Below are 21,607 nucleotides of genomic sequence, written 5' to 3' on the forward strand. Positions count from 1 at the left end.
TGCCTGCAGCCAGCAGCGTTCGGCAGCCCTGGCACAGCCCACGGCGCGAGGGGAGACGGGGCTGGGGCCCGGAGGGGACGGCAGTCCCGCAGCCGGCAGGGCAACAGCGCCCGCAGCAAGGACAAGCAGCCAGCAGCAAACTGGACAGACTCTTTAATACCGCCCTCACCGAGAACACCTTTCGCTTGTTGCCCACCCAAGAACAGCCCGCTGCCCACGCTTCTGCCTGCGTCTGCTCGTGGGGGCAGCTTGGAAGGGCGAGTGGCTGGGGACACCAGTCAGGCTGGGCGATCCCCCGTTGGGGCAGAAGGGAAGACTACACAGGCAGGAGATGCTTCAGCTGTCTCAGCACACAGAGGAACACTTACAGAGCTCTTCTAGCGCTGTCCAAAGCTCATGAGTAAAAGACCCTCCTCCCCTGACCGCCAGCTCCACAGCGGGCAGAGCCCAGCACCACCCACCCCACAAAGCGCTGTGTGAGACAAGCGTATGGCTGCCTCCAGCACCCTCAGCCCCTCTCCCTTTTCGGTCAGAGCATGGGGGAAATCCCGTGGCAGCTGGGGGAGGCTGCAGGGGCCGGTGAGCCGGCCGGTGAGTGCCTCACCAGGTGCAGCCCCAGCCCGGTGGGCAGGGTAAGGCCGTGGAGGACGGATGCACCCAGGGAGCCCCAGGGGCGGTGCTGGCCGATCGTCCCCCAGCTCTCTGCCAGCACCTCCTCTCCCCAGCCTTCACTCAGCATCTTCAAAGCAGCAAGCGCAGAGAGCGACGGCCATCTCCGCACCCAGAAGACAGGTGTCCAGCGCAGGGAGGATGTGGGCAGCCCGCTGCCAGCCGGCAGCACCGGGGTCCCGAGGGGCCACGGGGAAGGAAGGCCTCTCCCCTGGCAGGGGGTGCTGCAGGGAGGAGACGACTCCAGCAGCAACAGCCGGGATTCCCAGGGGCTGGAGGCATCGTCGGCTGCTCCCGGGAGCAGAGCTTGCAAGGTGGGGTGCGGAGGGAGCAGGAGATGCCATGACGGGATCAGGCATCAGCACCCACCGCTGCCTTGCTGGGCACCACTGACTTCATCCCTGCCTCCCCGCAGTGCCAGGAGCCCAGGTTAAACTTTCCCAGGTAAAACCCATCCACCGAAAGCCTTCTCCAGATACCGGGCTACCGCCAGCGTCAGATGGTCGTTGTAGGAGGCTGCTACCAGCTGGATGCCCAGCGGCAGGCCCTCGCTGCTCAGGCCCAGCGGGCACTGTGTCACCGGCAAGCCCAGGACGTTGAAGATAGCTGCAAGTGAGAAGGTTGCATCACAGCAAGCACAGCAATCAGGTGAATCACTGCCTGAACATCCCACAGGCAGGCAGCTGCTGCCACACACAGCAACGGGCTGCTGGGAGCAGGGCAGCCTGCGACCCCCGCCTGCGCCCCAGCAAGGGGGTCAGAGCTGCTCACCTGTGTAGGCAAAGTTGAAGGGCATGCATATGGGGGAGTTGTGTCTGGGAGCTGTGGTGGGGTGGGAGGGGTAGAGCAGCACCCCGTCCGGCCCCAGCAGGGCCTCCATCTCCTCCTGCAGGCTCCTCCCCATGCTCACCAGCTTGGCGTTCCCACCAGGGTTGAGCTTCATCACCTTCTCGGTCAGCCCCAGGGCTGCAGGGCAAGGGCACGAACGGGAACAGAGAGCGAGCGAGAAGACCATGGGTTAAGCAGGCTAGAAAGCACATTTCCCAGCCACATGCAGCATCTCCCAGCTCCTAGTGGGGCTCTTCCAAGTCCCATTCCCTGCTGGAACACTGGCTCCCAGAGCGGACTGCGCCCTGCATGCAGCGCAGCTCTGCAGGCAGCGGTCCCCCAGCTTTGCCAAGGGAAAGGCTTTCAGCCTGCCCATCATTTTGTTTTTCCAGCCACTGGGACTGAGCAGAGCCGTGGAGGGACCTCAGCACTCACTCAGACAGCAGCAGAACAGCACTAATTAGGGTTCTCTGGTATCTGCTGCCAAGAAACAGGATCGGTGCAGACCCCCGACTGGCTCCCTCTGAGCCCAGCAGCTCTGGCAGGGCTCACAACAGGAGCAAACCCTGACTGCAGCTCCCTCGTCCTCACGTCTCCTCCCAGCCATCAAAGATCCATCCAGCTCCCCCTCCAGCACGTGTTTGACTTGAAGACACTGAGCGTGTCTTTTCGTTACAAAAAAACAGCCTGAAGCTGCTCAGTGCAAACTCTGTTGTCCCTTCGCGGGGCGCTGGAAGGGCACTATTTCCATGTAACAGCTCGCCCACCGCACCGCCGCCTCCGCACGCCCCGGAGCTCCTCCTGGCCTCACCGATAGCTGGGAGCGTGTGGGAAGACATCCCCACGAGCCACTTCATCAGCTCCCAGAGCGGCCACACTGGCTTCCCGTGATCCCCCAGCAGGTCCGTGAACAGCTGTGCCTCCTGTAACACACACACACACACGGTTCCCCCATCAGTGCTGTCAGCTGGTGCGCGATGGGGAGGAACGGGCTGACACACGGCAGTGAAGCCTCCGGCTGTCCATCATCCTCATGCCAGCCGTTCCGATCTTTGGACAAGAGATGCCTGCCAGGTGTTACACAGCTCCAGCACGAAGCCAGAGTGGCAGCAGGAGCTGTTATACGGCTGTGGGATCAGGAAAAGCAGGCAGAGGGGGCCAGGCATGCCCTCCTTACCAAGGTGGGGGTGGTTCATTTTTCACCGCTGCCTGCGTGGCAGGAATAGATAAGGTGTAATACTCCTGAGAGTTTATTTTTGCTACAAAATACTTCCACGCATGCAAAGAGCATGGCGCAGTGGCTACAATTCAAGGAAAAAATAACACGCAGGTCTGCTGCTGAGAAGCTGCTAATCCTCCGCCTCAGTCCTGGCATCCTGACGGGCACTGCTCCCAGCCGACAATGTCGGGAGACGCAGCACGGAGGCAGAGCGAGGCAGACGCTACTGCTCGGCTGACTTACTAACTGGCACAGAAAAGGTCAGCACGCTAAAATGACCTCTCCCTCCCTAAAGCAGTTTGCTTCTCTGCTGGGAGCCACATCGTCATCTCATGGGAAAGCAAGACAGAAAGCGCTGTGCAGTTTTGGAAAGAGATTAAAGGAGGATTGGGGGAACAAACAGCAAAGAAAGCCCCCAGGCACGTCTGGGAAGGCTACAGCTCTCCATGGTTTGCCCCAAACAGCTAATTCTTCCCTGCTGCCACCGAATTTGTGCTTTTGCCAGCTCAGTCTGACGCACCTGCCCATCACTGTCCTTGGACGACATCATGGCTGACCAGATCTGGAAAGAATACTTCATCTTGTGGATTGCCACACGCTGAACTTGGACCCCTAGCTTGCTTTCAAGGTGCTCCACCACCTAAGGGGAAGAGCAGGAAGGGTTTTTTTCTACAAGGATGTGATGCGCTCCCGCCAGGCCATGGAAGCTATGGACAGGAGAGCCCAGGAACAGCTTCTCTTTGCTGTCACGCAGGGGATTCTGCGGCTCCTGCCTGCTCCCCTCCGCCCAGAGCAGCGGCATCTCCTCCATCTGGTAACAATCTTGGAGGTCCCCAAACAGCCCTCCATGGCATCCCCAGAGATGCCCCAGAAGAACACCATAAGCAGCACAGAAGATTTCATTAAAAAACAAAAAAACATTCCTTTGCATGACTAAATGTCAGGCAGCAACCCTGGGAAGACTGCAAACACACAGCCATCCCTTTGCCGTGCGATGCGCTCCCAGGTGTCCGTAACACTGGACAGCAGACGTTAAGAAAGCAGAATACAGCTATTGCAATAGAAATTGCGCCAAAAACTTTGGAGACCCCAGCGGTCTCCAACACACGGTTGCTGCTGGCAAGGGCATCTGCAGCTGCTTGCAAGATTTACCCCTTCTTTCTTCTTTAACATAGAAAAAGATCTTTCCACTTTTTTTCCACTGGAAGCACTGGACCAGGACTCAAGGCTGCCGCTGCGGCGCTGCAGCCTGCAGCCCTCCATCCTGCCAGCCCCCGCAGGAGCCACGCACAGAGCAGCTCCCCTCGCCACCAAGGGACTCCTCAGCCTGGTCTCCCCGGGTTTTATCTCCAGCCTCACCCCAGTGAGAGCCAACATCCACTCCCTCCTACCTTCTTTTGGGCCTGCAAGATCTCCTTGTCCACAGGTGACACAAAAATGGACCCGCCGTCATGATCCATGAAGTGAAATTTTATTTTCTCCAGCGACACCTTTTCATCCAGCTTCAGCCTGGGAAAGGAATGGTGCTTTGCTTACAAATCCAGCCCTGGCTCCTCCCCAGCTGCCAGAGCTGCTCTCATGCTTGGTAATGAATCCTCAGGACACCTGATGCATCCTCAGGACATCCTGCTCTACCCATCAGGGTGGGAAGCAGAGTACCTGAAGACACACTGGCACCTGCTGCGTACAACCCATCCAGCTGCTCGCCCCCCCTGCCAGTCCCAGCTAGTTCTGCGTATCTGCTGCTGTTACATCTCTCAAGATGCACCTTGTAATTACAGCCACCACGGCTGCCGGTTCCCCAGAGCACGTGGATGGTGGGAAGGACAACCCCAGCTGCAAGGGTCCTGCTGAAGCCAGGGGCGGAGGAAGGAAACTAGTTACAAGCAATCTGGCTGGTGTAAACCTGTCTTGTACGCCAAATAGGACTCGCTGCGCTGCCAGAAAGCAGCCAAGACCAACTCAGTGGCTTGAAGCAGCAGGAGCAACTTACTTGTCAACTCCAGGGCCGGCCATGACCCTCAGCATGGGCTCCAGGTCCTCCGCATAGCGGCACATGGGCCCCGTGCACAGGAAGCTGGTCCGCACCCCACGAGCATTTGGGAACTGGCCGTCGTTGGGGACCACCCCTGCGAGCGCAGAGGCAGAGGCTGGACACCACCCTGGAGCAGCCGCAAGCAGTGCCTCCAGCTGGGGCACGTGGAACAGGAGAGCGGCTTCGGGGTGCAGGGGGAGGCTGTCGCCCAGAGACTGCACACATCAGTGCTCACAAGCTGACGGCAAGGGGCACAGGGTGGGGAAAGGAGGAAAAGCCCCAAGCTGGGACACCAGCTGCCAGGGGAACACCCCAGCTGCAGATCCTGACCCTGGGAAAACATCCCACGCTGAGGATGCAATACCAGGGGTAAAACACCTCCCACCTCCCATGTGCTTGGCGTTCTGCCACCAAACGGCTTCCTACTGCCAAAGCCAGGCTGTGCTCAGGCAGCGGGCTTGTCCCGTGCAAGAAGCTGCCTGTCCCCTTACAGCAATCGCACCAGAGGCAAGCCCAGGAGTGTCCTGAGCAGGTTCCTCCCACACCCCGCATTCCATCTCCCAGCGTTTCTGCTGGGGAGGAGACAAGATCCCCACGCTCACTTTACCTGTCGTGGGTTTATGGCCGAAGACTCCATTGAAGAAGGCAGGCATCCGGATGCTGCCACCAACATCAGAGCCCACACCCATGACGGAGCAGGCAGCTGCCAGGACGCCACCCTCCCCACCTGCATGGGAGAAAATACAGCAAGGAAACCACAGGCCTATAGCGCAAATCACCCAGCGAAACAGGAGCATCTCATGGTGGCCGCTTCCCTTTGTGTGCAGAGGGCGCGGGAGTCGCCCTGGCTCTAGCCATGTCTGGGGGACAGCTGTGAAACATGGGCCAAAGGGATTTTCCTGCCGAAGTGCCACTCCAGCACTGCTGTTTGCATGTAGGGTAAGACAGAGTGAGCCAAAGCGATGCGGGGTGTAACATCCAGGAGGTGCAGAGCAGTTGGACCTCCAAACGGCCTACTGCACTGCCCGGGAAAGAGGCCCGTGAGCTCTGCAGGGTCCCAGCAACGAGTTAAAGTAGCGTGCAGAGGTCTTGGGAACTCTTTCCTTGAGGCATTTTAACCTGCTGCTGTGCAGGAGCATGCCGAGGTGCTGGGGCTCACCTGAGCTGCCGCCCACGATCCTCTGCAGGTCATAGGGGTTGTTGGTCCGGCCATAGACCCTGTTGCTGGACTCGTACCACATGCACAGCTCGCTGCAGTTCGTCACGCCCAGCGGGATGGCACCCGCCTGCTTCAGCCGGGACACCACCGTAGCATCCAAGGTGGCAATCAAGTTGCGGCGGCTGACCAAGCCAGACGTGTTGGGCATCCCTGCAGTGTGTTGACAGATGGAGGGAGGCGTCAGGGCCAGCTCCCCCAACACCACCCTGGGGGCAGCAGGCTGCAAAAAGCAGGTCCTCAGAGAGGGGCCTGCATCTGGGCGTTAAAAGCGAACACGGACACAGGAGCACAGACGGAGGGGGATGCAGAGGAGGGAAAGGGAAGCTGCTTCCCTCCAAGCGCCCTGCCACAGCCACCCATCACCGTGGCGAGCATGCAGCCAAGAGGGAGTGAGTCACGACCTGCGAAGCTGGAGAGAAGCGAGGGCAAACCCACCGTGCAGAGAAAAGGCCTCCTTGACGGTGAAGGGAACCCCTAAGAAGGGGAACTTTTCCTCCAGGTAGTCATCGCCAGGGCCCTCTGAAAGCAGCTTATCTACCTGCTGGGCTTCCTGCAGGGCCTCCTCGAACCTGCAAAGACACAGCCGGTGGGGCTGCTCTGGTGCGTCTCTCCAGCCTCGAGGGACTGGCAAGGAGCGGGCATCCCCGCAGGCCGGGCAGATACTGAGCGCGCGGTAGGAGCTGCTAACGGAAGATGAGACCCCCCCCCAGCTCTTCTTCACGGTCTCTGCAGGATCTGCTGGCTCCTGCACCCGGCTGAACCACCGCCCGCAGCACCAGCCCGGTGCGGCGGCAGGGGCGGTGCGGGGGCCGGCTGAGCCCCCCAGTGCGAGGCGGCACTCGGGCCCGCGGAGGCGGTGGGGCCCGGCGGAGCCAGCCGCCCCCTCTCCTGCCGGCCTACCTGTCCTTCACGACGGCGTTGATGAGGGGATTGACCTCCCTGATCCGCTCCACGTATGCCTCCACCACCTCGACGCACGTCACCTGGAACGCCGAGCAAAGGGGAAGTCGCGGGGGGCCGGGAGCGCGGGGAGGGACGCGGGGCACCCCCGGCACCGCGCCCCCCGCTGCTGCCACCGCCACCTCCCGCCCCGCCCCAGCCCGGGACGCCGCAGCCCCCCGCTCGCCCCCCGCCCCGCCCGGTACCGGCGCGGGCCCCACCTGCCGCGCGCGGAGCCGCGCCGCCAGCCGCCGGGCGGGCAGCAGCAGGAGCGGGTGGCGCGGCGGCGGGACGGCGCGCGGCGGCGCGGGCCCGGCGCGCGGCGGCGCGGCGGCCGCGAGCCCCAGCAGCGCCAGGCAGGCGCGCGACAGCAGCCGCAGCAGCAGCGCCAGGAACCGCTCCGCCCGCGACAGCGACATTGCCGCGCACTGCGCCGCGCCGCCGCGGCCCCACCCCCGGGCGCGTGACGGACGCTGTCGGGGGAAGTGACGACCGCGCGCCGTGCCGCCCGCGTTGCCGTAGCAACCGCCGCGCCGCGCTCCGAGCCCCGCGGGCCACTCGGGGCCTCCGCCCGCGCCCGGTGCTGCCTCCCTCCGTGCGGGCTGCGAGCGCAGCGCTGGCGGCGGCGCGGGCGGCCTCGGCACGCTGCCTCCGGAACGCAGGGCGACTCCCTGCCCGCCGTGGGCTGAACAGCGGGTGCGCTGCGGTCTGGAGCCCGCGGGACTCCGCGGGACTGCCGCTGTGGCAGCCGGTTACAGCAGCGGGCCGGGGAAAGGCTGCGCCTCTCCCAACGCGCGCCCCCGGCGGCCCAGGGCCGCTCTATGCAAAGGCCTTCACCGGCGAGCTGCCTCGGGCACGGGGGCGGGATGAAGCGCGGCGTCGCTGAGCGCGCCCGCGGTGCCGCTGGGCTGCCTGCGGGAGCGTCCGGTGCGCGGGCGAGGAGAGGCTTCCCGTTCCTTCGAGGCTGCCCGGCCGCGTCCCGCAGCCTGTCCCCAGGGTCCGCACACGGCACCGCGGGGCTCACCAGCCCGAGGACATTAAGGCCGGCCAGCTTAAAGCTGCCCTCAGCAACATCATTCCTTTCCGTTTTAAACACCGAGCTTCCTTCGGAGGCTTTCCCCTCTAAAACACAGCCATTAACATACTGATTTTCAAACAAGCGCTGAGATTTTTCAGCCGTTCTTCCAGGAACTGGAAGAGCTCTGGGTAATCCTCAGCTCTCAAGACAAAAGTTAAAAGAATTGGTAATGCTGGGAAAAAAAAAAATCGTGTTTTAAAGCAGGTGTTTAAGCAGTATCTGACCTGGCCTTACTACATATCTTTCAGTCCACATTAGTTGGCAATTAAATTATCAGTGAAAAGCAAGGGAGATGAGGGCATACATTTCTTGTGAAAATCTTTTATGGCCACGAAGTCAACAAGTCAGTGTTTATAAAAATAATCTGCTGCGTACACACCCTTGGAAGGGCATTGGCCTGACCTCTGGCCCATAAAAATCTAAGCTGAACATAAAAGGAAAGTCATCTTGATAATGTTTCTTTTTTTACAAACTCCTATCAAAATGACTTTTTTTTTTTTTTTTTCCCCTGCCTAACACAGACTGAGGAGAGGAGAGAAGGAAAGGGAAAGCTGCTTTCCCAGCTTGGAGTTAGCTTCCTTTGCCCTCGGACAGGACAGAAAGCTGCTCCATCCACCGCTCTGGTTTAGTCTCCAGATATCTCCGGGGGACTCAGAAATGCCCGTCCAGCCATAAAAGGTAGGGGAGTCCCATACTTCCACAGGGGTGAGGGAATCCCCTGCTGATTTTGATAATCCGGTTTCTCCTTTTTCCTTGGCAGGTCTGCCCTGACCGCACACACCAGCCAGCTCGGGGATGGGTGACAAGAAGTGCTGGGCTTGGTGCTTCTTCGGGCAGGCCAGCGTGCGTGTGGCTGGCAGAGCCAAGACAGGTTAAAAGCTGCTTTTTCCATTTCCCTGACATTGCTGGAACACCTATGGCCTTATCAGGATCCTTATGTAGCCTTTGCCTTTTACCCCCCCCACCCCCTCCCGATATCTGAGCACCTGCACCCTGAGATTACAACAGGTACAGCCAGGAAAGGTTTGTGCGCATGCCCTAACCCTTCCTCGCATCTGCATCTCTGTGCAATTGCAGCTTAACAGAGCCCCTGCTTAGAAGAAACTGTAAGTCAGGACTTGTTAAAACCTGGCTTGTGAAATCTTCTGGCAGCGTTGGCAGTTGCATCTTCAGTTTGGCAGATCTGGAACCAGGGATGACAAGGCTTCCTCAGAGCTCAGGAGTGGCCTGGGTAAGTCAGCTGTCCCACAGCTTTCTTCCAGGGCTAAAACAGTAAAATGCATCCTCTGAAAGGAGGCAGGGAGAGAATGTCCCTCCTGAATTTAACCCCAGCATTGCTTTTGTCATGTTTTTTTTCTCAGTCTTTTGGTGCATTTGCCATTCTTTCTCCCCTCAAGTCCTGCACAAAGGGTATGAGCAAAACCACTTCTGTCCTGGGTCTCTGCTTACTTTGCTGCTCAGGAGCTTTAGCACGGATCTTCCCTAAGCAGCCCAGCTCTGGCATCTTGATTGCGGTGGAAAGTGTCTTCCTTAATCTTTGTCTTTCGACTTTTGAGAATAGAGCTTTGAAATTCATACCAGATCAGCTGCCACGTACTTGGCATGATCTGCCCACATCCCCGCTAATCACGCTGTATACCAGCGCTGCCCCAGATAGCAGCTTGTGCTGTTCCTCATTAGGTCACGCTGGTGAGTTTTCTGGGAGTCAAGCCAAAAGAATAGCTACAATAGTTCACAGTAGCCCAGTGAAGCTTCATTTCCATGAAAAATGGAAAGAAAAACATGGGATAGAAGGTGCTCTAGAAATAAAGCACTAAGATCGGGAAGCCTAAGGTCAAAATGATTAGGACGGCTTTTCAGTTACCAGAACCAACCAACCAAGCAAGCAGCACCCCATACACACACTAAGAAGCCAGTAAATTCCAGTCTGATTAAAGAGCAAGCAGCCAAGAGCAAGGAGGTTGGAAACACGCAATGAAGCTCACACATCCAAACCTGTCCCACTGCTTTATCCTAAGGTACAGCAGCTGGTCAGAGGAAAAAAAAAACATGATTCAGGGTCTTGCGCTCCTGGAATTTTTGCCTGTCATTATCCCCAGTCGTTTCATTATTACCGAAGGCTTAAAAAACCACAAGAGATTAGGAAAAATGTACGGGAAGTTGGAGCAGTTCTGCTCGCTGTGTGTATACCTGTTGTGCCCGCTAATTGGCCAGGAAACCATGAAACAGGCTCAGCGGCAGAGCTCGCGGCTGGTGCGCAGCAAAGAGGTGTACGCTGTTCAACAGTGCCCTGTCCTGGGTGCCTTCACCGGCTCGCCAGAGCTGGTCTGGATCTTTTCCCAGAGCAGAAAAAATACCTTTTGGGAAATTAAAAGAAGAAAAAGAGCTTACAGCACAATTTCTTCCTTTGTAAAACGAGTAATTTAAAACTTACCCTTAAAATAAAGCTTCAGAAGGAAACTGGGTTTTGGTTAGAACAGAGCTCGTGTAGGGGAGGAGGGAAGGGACGTTTAAAGGTTCAGATTTAAACACATCACCTCAGGTGCTTAACTCCCAGCTGATCCCAGATAAAACCCCGGGTTTAAAGGAGGCTCCTCCGAGCCTGTTCTTAACCAGATCCGCCACTGAGGGATGCTGTGCCCTGCGTTTCCATTTGCTGTCTCGTCGCAGCTTGCCAGGAGCCGAGCCAGCGTGGCTTTGGGGGCCTGAGCACCACACTCCTAGAAGGGCAGGAGGGCCCGGAGGGGATCCCATGCTGCCTGCAGTTCCTGCAGGAAAACCCCATAATGACCCACCAGGCAGAGCAGTGGGGTCCCAGCCGCCAGGCACGGCTGGTTCCTCGTCCTCACAATTGGGTTGATGCTCAGGATGGGTGCAGGTGTGGTTACGGGGCAGGCTGTTGCTGTGGGGTAAGGTGGTGGCGACTGGCATTCTCCGGCTGTTGTGGAGATGCGCCCCGGGACGAAGCTGCTCCCCGGGCTTCCCTCGGGAGCAGAGCTGTGGGCCAGGGAAGTAGTGTGGTTTTGGGCTCCCTGCACCCGCTGTCATCGCGGCAATGGCGCTGAGCTCCCCGAGGCCGGGGCAGGGACACGGGATGTCGCTCTGCCACCGCTGTTCAGCGTCCCCGGGCCCTGCCCTGCAGGGCTGCAGCTGTTCCCGCTGCACGGAGCCAGAGTACACTGTGTTCGCCCAGAGTCCTTGATTAAACAAAATGTTTATGCATGCCTCTGCTCCGACGAACATCTTGGCTGGCTTGCACTAAGCCTGCTCTCTGCCACAGCTCTAGCTGCATAGGGGCGCATGGCCCAGCTGCCAGGAGGTTTGGGGAAGGGTCTGTGTGACACTAACTTTGGGAGTGTCCACCTTCTCTAGCTGGTCCCCACTCCAGGAACCCCCATCCTCTGTCCCTGTGCCCCTAGCTTTGCTGTGAGCAGCTTTGGCTGCTGTGGTGTGGCTGCTCTGCAACCCCTCGGTGCCAAGGGCAGCTGCTGGCCCCTTTGAGGGGCTGCAGGGGGGGGCATGCTTTGCTCCTTCACCCCAGGGGTCTAACACCCACCTCATGAACCCGCTACCCCTTTCCTACTTGAGCAGGACTTCGGAGCACACCTTGACGTTCCCTGGGCCAGGGTGTCTCTGGCAACACAGAGCGCTGTTCCTGACACTGCGCCTTCTCAACACCCTCGTGGTGACCACCCGCTCACCACGACCGTGCACGAGACCATGGGGTAGGGTGGGCCACCTCCAGCACTAGGCAGGGCAATGGCAGGGCTAACAGCAGCTTCCAGGGCTGGCCTCTTTGCTGCTCTGTGTCCCATGTCCTGCCCAGCCAGCGTCGTCCAGGATGTGCCTGCTTCCTTCCCTGCTCAAGGGTACTGTTTGTGCCAGTTCTGCACATCTGAAGTTAACTGGGGACAGGCTGGCCCCGGTGGCGTGTGCCATTCCTCAAGCAGCATGCAGCCACATGGTCTATGCCTGCATGGCAGCCCTCAGCCAGATGTGCCATCGTCATATTCATGGGTTTGCTCCTGCTGATATCTCCGGGAGCATACCTCCCAGGGTGTGCTGATGAGATGGAGCATCCCAGCACACGGAGTTAACAGCCTAGTAACACAGCTAGGGACGGGCAGGCAGGGAGGCTGGAAGAAACTGGTGGGGTCAGTGATAAACTCTCAGCCTTTGTCTGGCCGCTGGGTGACCCATACCTACCAAGAGAGACCAGCCCTGTGTGTCAGCCAGCCCCATGAGAAGCAGGGAGAAGGGGTCTGCGGGACTGAGACAGGGCCAACAGGAAAGATCAGAGCTCCGTGCCTTGAATTCAGGAGGCCAAAAAGGAGGAGAAAATGGTGATGGCCATCAGGTGCTGCTGGCCACTTCAGCGATGATGGCCCCACACTGGACGCCCAGCCGTGATTCACTGCCCGAGGCTGGCTGCGGGACTGTTTTTCAAGAGCACCAGCTTTCAGCAGAGCCGGTTGCCCAAGAGGCTTGCATGCCCCTGCCAAGCCATGGCCCTTGCGAAACGGTGTTGATAAACACTCTGGGACATGCCAAGTCCTGCGAGACGACAGCTGATGTGTTCAGGCTGCAGGGAGTGCCCGCACAACGAGAGGAATTTTCCACTCCTCCCCAGGAAGCATGTCTGACCCCGCTGGGTGACTGTCCCCAGCGAGGCAAAGACCTATTTGCTGGTGTCCCAGCTGCCCCTGTCTGGCCCCATAGACCCTGCTGTACAAGGGCTGTCCTAGGCACAAGTCAAGCCCAGGGGCGATCAGTGGCACCCTGCAAGGCTGGGCTGGGGTCCCAGCATCCCCAAAGCCACCCAACTGCCCCCCTCTCACCTTGTGTCCCGGTGATGAACCACTTTCCCTTTCCAAGCACATGGGCCAAGCTGGGGTGAGCCCTGCACTGGTCGGTCCCTGTCCCAGGGACCTGCTTTTCAGTGATGCTGGTCCTGTTTGCGTGTGTCCTGGGGGGCACTGGGTGATCCTTGCCAGGCCCCTCCAGGTCAGCTCTGCCCCACTGTGTCTTCCAGCACATTGGAAATCTCTCAAAGCCCAGCAGGTTTGTAGCATGAAAAGGGCGTGCTCCGTCACATGCTGGCTGATGTACGGTAATTAGTGTGCTAAAACCCAGTTTAATTTGACCAGCTAATGTCCTGGAGCTGCAGCTTGCTCCACCCACCTCACGGTCCCACTGCGCTCACAACAGACGCAAATAAAGCTCTCAGTGAACGAAGGCTGAGCTTTCTCCGGGGGCTGGTCTGGTACCGGGGTGGGTCATGCCAGGGATGCGGACCTGGCCGGTGCACAGTACCACGCGTGTACCTGGGCGGCTCCTCTTCCCCTTCACAGCCTGGCATGTGCTGCATCCCACAGCCCCAGCACCTGCAGGGGATGGATGCTTCAAACCCTGCCATCACACGTGGCTTTCCACAAAGTGTCCCCAAGGGGCCAGGACCGTGCTGCTGAAGGAGTGGAACGGGCATTTGAAAGCCTGTGGGTCCCTGATGACAGCCACGAGCCGAGCACGGCATCCACATCTGCCTAGAAGCAGGCCTTTCTTCTTCCTTCCCCTCCCTCCTTCCCTCCTTACGCTCTCCCTCTGGCTTTCACTCTCACCTTCTCTTTTGCTTCCTCTTTCTCTTCCAGTTTCTTTGTCTCTTTCCTCCCTTTCTTCCTCTCTTTTGCTGCCTCCTGGACATGCCCCTACTGCCACTCTGGAGCTCCTGCATCCATCCCTCTGGCATCTGGGCTGGCAGCGGCAGACCTGCGGAGACAGCGTGACACCCCTGCCTGCGGGGACCCCTCCAGCAAAGCCCAGCGCAGGAAAGGGACCTGTGCCCAGGGCAAACACCGCCACCCCATCAGTTGGGGGGCCATTCTCTCTGTGTCCCCGTCATCGGGGCTGAGGACAAGGTGGGCAGGGGGCAGACGTGCATGGCTGGGAAGCCACCACTGATGTGTCAGCTATTTATAACTGCACCTGCCAGGCGCTGCGGCTGTGCTGACCTGAGGACACAGGTGGATCATGGTTTCAATGTAGAGTAATTGCCATTATTACCCAGCTGGTATCATGGGGGAACAAGTCAGCCTCTGGGCACACCACCTCCTCTCCTGTGTGTGCACACAGGGAGTCCTGTGGCCCATGTGCAGTGGAGCTGGGACAGCATGGCCAGTTCCTGCTGGCAGAGGCAGGTGCAGAGGCAGACCTGGCTTCCATCAAGAGCATCTGGTGGGGCAGAAGGAGCCCCTTCCGCTCCCTTTCTTGTCTTGGACCACACGCTCCCCCAGGGCTGCTCCCCTCTGCGTTACCCATGACAGCGTTGGCAGAGCTGGGATGGTATCTTTGCTGAGGTGGTGGAGGAGGAAAGTTGATTTCCTTGGCTTCTGTGCAAAAAAGACTGGCGGTCCCCCAGAGCCAGATTTTCCCACCAGGTAGGAACAATTTCCAGTTCACAGGTTTCCCCCAGGGCTCCCTTGTGCTCAGGTACCATCACCTAGAACTGCTTTAGCAGGGCACCCGCATATTTCCTGCTCTGTGTCTCACCTGCAGGATGAATAAACATGATTAACTGGAGTTTTACTGCACAGTCAAGTGACTGCTGTCATTCCAGGATCCAGCCAGCGTCACAGCTGCTTGCAGCCCAGGGTTGCTTGTACCATTTTGCACCCAGCTATTCCCCTGTCACCATGTGCTATGGCTGTGCCAGCCCAGCAGGCGCTGCTGCGGTGGAGCAGCACTGACGCTTGCTATGGCACTGGTGACAGATCAGGCTCCCCACCCCTTCTCAAGCCCCCACAGACTCAGGGCTGGTGGGTGCTGGATCTGGGCACGGTGGGAGGGTGACGGGATGCACTCACTGCAGGTCCTGCTGGGAACGCACCCTGGGAAAGGGCACATGCTGGGGCCTGAGGCTGTGCGGGGAACCTGGTCTTTGGATGGAGACAGGGCAAGAGAAAGGGGGAATGTGGTTTGCTCACAGCAGCAGATGTCTGGGAACAGAGGAGAGGCTACTTTTTCCTCTCGCCCCAGCTCCCGGCATCGTGGCTTGCACGCGCAGGCAGCAGCAAGGGCAGGCAGCGGGGCACTTGGTGCCTGCACAATCTCCACGGCGCAGGGACAGAGCTTGGGCAAAAGGCGTCAGGAGAGGCGGAGTCCTGCCCTGGATACCTGGGACATGGTGTTCTCTCTGAGAATGATAAGGACAATCAATAACAAAAACAGGCAGCTGGGATGCGAGCCCAGCCTCCAGCCAGCGACCTTCGGGAGCTGGGTTACTGGAGCAAGCGCAGGCATTCTTGGCAGTGGCGAGAGCAGTGCCATGCCGGGAGCAAGCGGAGGGTAAACACTGCTGCTGGGCGTGCGGCGAGCGCTGCCCGAGCACATGGCTGGCAGCCCTGCAGCACACCCCCGGGTACGCAGCCCTTCACACCTTGGGTGGCTCCGCCACACGGACGCTGCAGCGGTGCACGCCCATGCACACGCACACCATGTGCCTCCGTAAAGCGCTGGGACGGTACCAAAGCTCCCGCGGACACACAGGGATGCGCGTGCTGCTTACCCTGCTAACGGCAGGCAGCGCGCTGTGCGCGTGCACGCAGGAGGCACGGCCAGCAGAGCCACTGGAGCGACGCGGAGCGCTTACATAACGATTCGTGTTTACAAACCGCTGCACAAACACCGCCCGTTCGCCAAGAACGCCGCCGACCGCTGCAAGATCCTGACAAAGCAAAAAAGCCAAACCACCCACCCCATGTCCTGGACCCAGCGAGTCAAGACTGCTCGCGTCCTGTGACGGGGGAAGGTTTGCAATGCCCTCAGCGAGCGGCGGTGGTGGGGCTCCAGCTCTGCATAACAGCCTGCAAGGTTCAAGCTGGCTCTTTCTGAGCTTCTTGGAGCTGCAATGAAGCTCAGGGTTTTGCAGTTTTCCAGGGTAAAAAGGGCTGCAGGGCCACACATGGTACCACCGCTTCTTCCTCTCCCAGGAGGAGAGCCCTACCCCAGCCCCACCAGAAGAAATTACCTTTTTTGAGGGGCTGCAAGCAGAAGACCCTGGCCTCAGGCTGGGCTCTTGCTGCCTGATGGAGACACAGGCTGTTTCTTTGCTGCCCAAAGAGCGCTTCCTTCTCCTGAACATGGTCACAGCAAGGGGTCTGGGAATGTGCTATTTCATGTCATGTCCTCCGTTTTGGGCACAGGGCAGCATCACCCCCATCAGTACTCCAGAGGAGAGGCTCCGGCCACGGCAGTGGTACACCACAGCGCTGGTGGGCATCATGTCCCTCACACTCTTCTTTCCCATTTGGGGTCCCATGGGGGCTGGTCCTTAATCTAAGCCTGAATGTGACACCTACTGACCCCAGCTCTGCTGGCCCCATCCAGCGCTGCCACAGCCATGTTTGACTTTCTCTGGGCATCCCAAGCCCTCCACATCTCCCCAGGTCCTATCCCATCAGCTTCCCTTGAGCAGGCGTCCCTCCCTGTGCCTCCGCACCCCCACCTCACTCCAGGCTGCAACAGGACCAGTGCAGGACCCCCAGTCCTGCTGGCACTGCATGGAGGGTCTGCCCTGGCTGGGCTTTGGGGAGGTGAAGGCTGTTGCTGGCACACTTGGGAAGATGTGGGCATCATAGCTCCTCCGGAGGAAGTCAGTCTCTTGCACGCCACGGCTGCATGTGAGAAGATAAGCTCACTCCTGTGTGCAGCACAGGGCAGCTGGTGATCCAAGGCACGTGCTTTCCCCATATGGTTCGGGAAGCCCTTCTCTCTCCTGGCACCTCCTGCCCTGCACATCTCTCCTCTTCCTCTGGGCACACGAAGCCAGCTACCCGCTCCAGCCCTTTGAAAGAGTCTGCAGCAAAGAGCCACCGAGAAAAGCCTAAGGACAGCCTAGAAATAGTGTGGAGTGGGGGTAAAGCACTCCTTATCCATCAGCAAACAGAACCAGTCACCGCCCGGCAAAAACGAGAGAGGAACTGGGAGTTAAAAATAACATCCGCTCACAGGGAGCCAGCCTGGGCCACCGAGTTCCCAGCTCTTCTGCAGGCAACCTGCCTATGCGGGCAGATCATGCTGGTGAGAACCGTGCTCCTGTGCCGCATCCGAGCACCGCGTCCTGCTGGGCTCCCATCTGGAGGAGCACGGGGACCAGTCCCAGTGTCAGCTGGACACTCCGTTGCTGCGAGGACAGCTGCCTGTGTGCCTGGGGAGCCCTTCCCCTGAGGGGAGCAGTGGGAGGGGGTCCCCGATGCACCAGTTACACTCGGTACTGCTGAACACAGGCTGGGGCTGCTGGGTTTCTAGCAGCTGCTGGCATGGAGAGCAGGGATGTAGATGGGGAAGCCTGGGAGAAGCCGGAGTGAGGGGAGCCAGGCTGCACGTCCCCTTCCCGGGCCAGTCCCAGCCGCTGGACGGCTTGTGGGCTCCTTGTGCAGCAATAATGCAAACAGCCCGCTCACTGCCGATGCACCCCGGGCAGAGTCGAGCGGACCTGGTGTGCCCTCCAAGGTTTGCCTGCGGAAACAGGCAGCTCCTCACAGCGACCGGGTGAACCAGCCCCTTGCAGGACATTCCTAGCCAGCAGCCGTGCAGGCGTTTGGATGCCTGTGGTTCTTCCTTGGAAAGCACTGGGGGCAATCAGAAAGAAGGGTTATATAAGAGCTGAGTGTGGTCAAGTGGATTTGGCAAATGCCCAGCACACCCCAACCCTCCTGTGGCACACAAAGGCCAGTTCCTGGGGCAGGGAGCCGCCTGCTGAGGGTGGCCAAGAGCTTTGCTCCCTGTGACAGAGAGCAGCAAAGCCAAGGGCTCTCCAGGTGCCAGGAGTCTCTGCTTGACCTCAAACACACCCGCAGGCCTGGAGCGGGGAGGAGGCTCCCAGCGAGCCCAGCTGCAGCAGAGATGCCTCACCTCGCCCTCGCTGTGCTCCTTGCAGGGAGCAGCCCATCACCAGCAGAGATTCCTCACCTCGCCCTTGCGCCATCGCTGTGCTCCTCGCAGGGAGCAGCGGTATGCAAAGTGGTGAATAAACGCCCTGGGCTCTGCTGCCCATTCCAGCACCCGCATCCCTCAGCGGGACCGCTATTTCTGGTGTCCACACTGGGGATGTCCCTCCTATGGGAAGCTCTTTCTGATCCCGTAGGCAGCAGGACAACCCAGAGCACAGCGCATCTTGGCTTCCTCTCCAAACGTGCCTCACAGCTGGGAGCAGGGGTACTTGGGGCTGGAGAAATGGACTCTGCAGGAGACTGACCTCACCGCTTCTAAATCCTGTGGGCTGGGTTTTCATCCCTGCCTTACGCCAGTCCAGCATCTGGCCCATTCCTCTGGGCCAGGGGCTCTGCAAGAGCTGGGGGAAGTCACGAGTGAGCAGACAGCATCATGCTGTTTGTGCCGCGCTGGGCCGGGAGCACGTGGGAATGGATGGAGGGTGCACCGCTGGCATGGGGAATGCAAAGGCTCCTTGGAGCTGGAGCCTGAACCCACCCTTGTCTCAGGCAGGTTGAAAACAAGTCTGCCCTGAGACCACATGAAAGCACACGAGCCTGTAGCTTTCTTGCTGTCGCTGATCTTGCCTGTTCCCCAGTGTGCCTGGTACGGAGCAGTTGAGGTTGTGCAGTTCCCAGAACACCCTGTCCTAGGTGAAGGTAACCCACAGCGCCCACCACAGAGCCTGCCCTCACCTTTAAAACCCTCCCGGGACACGTCCACGCTGTTCCCTCCATCGCCTGAGCAGCCCCTTGGCCAGCCCCCCAGGGTTGTCCCCAGCCCCTGCCCGTGGAGAGGCTGGTGGGCAGCAGGAGCAATGCGTTGCTGGAATGTGGTGGCTCCCAAGCCGGATGTGGGTGTTGTTCCAGCTCTAGTGCACTTTTTAGGACCGCAGTTTCACAGGTCAGCAGGCAGCAGAGGGAGGACGAGGACTTGCAAAACCACATCATTTTCCCAGGAGCTGAAGGGCTGCCCCTGGCCAGGGCACAAGCTCCTGCATGGCTGGCCAAGTGCGCTGGGCGAGCACCCTGCGTGCCTCCTGCCCGGGCCACCATCCCTCACGTCCTCATCTCCTGGTGGCTGGGAAACTAAGGCACAGCACCGTGCCATGCTGGGGAGCGACACCCTCTTCGGGCTCAGGTGCTGTGTGGACCCTCCTGGTCCCGGAGCACCGCAGCCCCGCAGCCTTCCCCACCTGGGGAAATGGGGCTGCCTGTCTCCGGGAGAGCCGGTGGCCACCCAAAGGTAACCCGGACCCACTTCCCATTGCTGCCCTTTGGCAAAGCCGTGCTGGCACACTTCCTGGTGCACGGCGCAGCTCGCTGTGACCTTGCTGCCCTCCGTTGCCCTTTGCCCCCATTAGGTGTGGGGCAGATAAGGGCTGTGCAGGGGCAGGCAGGATGCACAGCAGCGTTTAACCCTTGCTCCTTCCCCTGCACCGCCCGCAATGGGCGGGGTGCAGGGCACAGTCCAGAGGCAGCCCTGCCACCCTGCACACCCCTGAGCCCGCCACAGGGCCGGGAGCGTGGCCAAGGGATGGCAGCAGCCCCTCACCGTGGTGCCAGGCCTGGCATGCAGGGCTGAGACCCCTGCAAAGCAGCATTCCCCTGCTCTGGTCCCTTCTCTGGCAGCAAGAAGGGCACAGGGAAGGCAGAGTTCCGCACAGGGCTGCAGGGGATGACATGCTGGAGGGGGCTTTGGTGGCACGCTGCAGGATGAAGACCAGGGACGCAGTGGCTCGGTGCGCAGCATTTCTCTGAGCGGGCACAGCTGCACTGTGGTTTAAACATCTCGCTGCCAGGCCCTGCGAGGTGTTGTGGTTTGAGGCAGCAGCACGTGGAAGTCGGAAAGAACAAACTGTTCAGCCACCAGCCCTTCCAGCTTCTGCTTTCGAAGTTATCTAACAGTCCAAACAAACAGCAAGCACTGGCTCAGCACAGCTGGCTGGCCCAGCCCAGCAGCACAGGGCAGGCACAGCCCAGCCCGTTCCCGTAGCCAAGCAAGCCGTGCCGGGTCATCGGTTGCTGCCGCTCTCCGCTATGACCCCCTCCAGCACCACCACAAACGCATCCGGCACAGGGCAGCGCCCAGGCACCGCTCTCCCGTGACGGCTGGCAGTCACTTGGCCCTCAGAGATGGAGAACCTCTGGGGTTTGGGAGGGGTTCCCTCGCACTCTGCTCTGCTGTTGTGGTTTAGCTCCACTCAGCAGCTGAAATACCACACAGTTGCTCACTCACTGTGCCTTCACTGCACCCCTCCCAGTGTGATGGGGAGGAGAATTGGGAAAGAAAAGGAGGCAAAACACCTGGGCTGAGATAAAACCAGTTTAAGAGAACAACAGAGGAAAAGAAAACAGAGACAGAAAACAAACCCAGTAACTGAACACATTGCGCTTACCCAGAGCAGTAACTCACTGAGGATCCTGGTGCCCAGCTCCTCCCCAGCAGCCAAACCTGCCCCCCAGCCCCAGCCCCACTTTATTCCCTGAGCAGGGGGGCAGGTGGCACGGAGCAGCCCTGGGCTTGTTTGGGTGAACGGTCCCAGCTGTGTGCCCAGCCCCGGGGCCACCAGCCCCAGCTGCTCCCCAGCCCGGTCACAGTTAACCCTGTCCTCGCCAGAGCCAGGACATCTGTCCTACTTGGCCACTGGCAAACAGCATGGGATTGCCATGCTGATGCCGTGTGTTGGGGGTGCAAGGGCAGGGTGGAAGGACTGGCACAGAGATACTGTGGGCAGCCAGCGTGAAGAAGGAGAGTGCTGACCCATCACCCTCGGTGCTTCAGTGCCACCCACAGCTCCAGAGATGGGTGCAGGCTGCTGGAGCCCACAGCCCGGGGAGCACCCACGTGGTTCAGCCATGCATGGGGACAGGGACAAGCCTCCGTGTCCCCAGGCAAGCTGTGGGACCAAGAAGCTGTCAGCTTGAGGGATGCAGGAGGTGACCGCAAATGGTGGAGAGTGGGAAGCCGTACCGAGCTGGGCAGCAGTGGAGATACTGGAGCAGGGTCCCACGGGTGGCCCTTCCAGCCTCGGCCCGTGGCAGAAAGGGGAAACTGTGGTCTGTAACCGGCTCTGAAGAGCACGGCTGTGTTGTGGTGTCTTGTCACAAGTTCCAAATTCACACACACACAGGGTGCAGGTGGGAGGGGGAAGTGGGAAAGGGGTGGGGAGCCCGGTTACGCAGAGCGAGTCCTGCAGCCTTCCTTCCTGTGGCGGACTGAGGGTATATAAACAGCTGAGCTATAATTATCTGGGGCTGCTGAGCAGCGAGCCCGAGCTGCCGCGGGCACAGCTGCGGGGCCAGCGGGCTCAGAGCTTCCCCGGGCTGGCACCTGCGCCCAGGCGGGCTGCGCTGCACTGTGCTGCACTGCGCTGCTGGGGAGGAAGGCATGGCCCCCGCTTGCGGCCTCCGCAGCAGGAGTGGCGGGTCTGTGGTGACCCCAGAGGGGACACAGACACTGCACGGAAGGAAAAGTCCCCGTGGAGGGCCCGCAGGCTGCTGGATGGTTCTCCAATGGGCAGCAGGACCCATCACTTCACACCAGCCTGCTCTGTGACTGGTCCTCACTGCTGTGTTTCCCGTCCAGATTTGCCACCGTCTGTGAAAGGCTGGTGCAGGGAGAAGGCACCTC

The 21,607-nt window shown here is 59.8% G+C and overlaps 1 protein-coding gene across 3 annotated transcripts; it reads right to left on the reverse strand.

The window, feature by feature from the left end:
- Nucleotides 1–137: 137 nt before the first annotated feature.
- FAAH2 (fatty acid amide hydrolase 2) lies at nucleotides 138–13,005 on the reverse strand. Of its 3 annotated transcripts, XM_086756152.1 has the most exons (12): nucleotides 12,826–13,005; nucleotides 9,116–9,251; nucleotides 6,871–6,953; nucleotides 6,406–6,539; nucleotides 5,911–6,120; nucleotides 5,359–5,478; nucleotides 4,710–4,845; nucleotides 4,108–4,225; nucleotides 3,237–3,356; nucleotides 2,309–2,420; nucleotides 1,441–1,635; nucleotides 138–1,275 (listed from the first exon to the last, which is right to left on the reverse strand). In XM_086756152.1, exons 2-12 carry the CDS (start codon nucleotides 9,152–9,154, stop codon nucleotides 1,100–1,102), a joined length of 1,443 nt encoding a protein of 480 aa, XP_086612278.1. In that variant the 5' UTR covers nucleotides 9,155–9,251; nucleotides 12,826–13,005; the 3' UTR covers nucleotides 138–1,099. The 3 variants fall into 3 exon arrangements, with proteins under 3 accessions (XP_086612278.1, XP_086612276.1, XP_086612277.1); XM_086756150.1 differs by lacking the exon at nucleotides 9,116–9,251; XM_086756151.1 differs by lacking the exons at nucleotides 9,116–9,251; nucleotides 12,826–13,005 and adding an exon at nucleotides 7,131–7,328.
- Between the last annotated feature and the right edge of the window lie 8,602 nt (nucleotides 13,006–21,607).

The sequence above is a fragment of the Chlamydotis macqueenii genome, chromosome 11, assembly GCF_036417535.1.
Source record: "Chlamydotis macqueenii isolate bChlMac1 chromosome 11, bChlMac1.mat, whole genome shotgun sequence".
Taxonomy (NCBI): Eukaryota; Metazoa; Chordata; class Aves; order Otidiformes; family Otididae; genus Chlamydotis; species Chlamydotis macqueenii.

Excerpts from the sequence above, each read along its gene's own strand:
- FAAH2 (XM_086756151.1), bottom strand. The coding sequence starts at position 7,328 with ATGTCGCTGTCGCGGGCGGAGCGGTTCCTGGCGCTGCTGCTGCGGCTG. Across the intron at positions 6,121-6,405 it reads GGAGGCCTTTTCTCTGCACG|GGATGCCCAACACGTCTGGC; the intron begins GTGGGTTTGCCC and ends AACACACTGCAG. Across the intron at positions 1,276-1,440 it reads CTTCAACTTTGCCTACACAG|CTATCTTCAACGTCCTGGGC; the intron begins GTGAGCAGCTCT and ends TCTCACTTGCAG.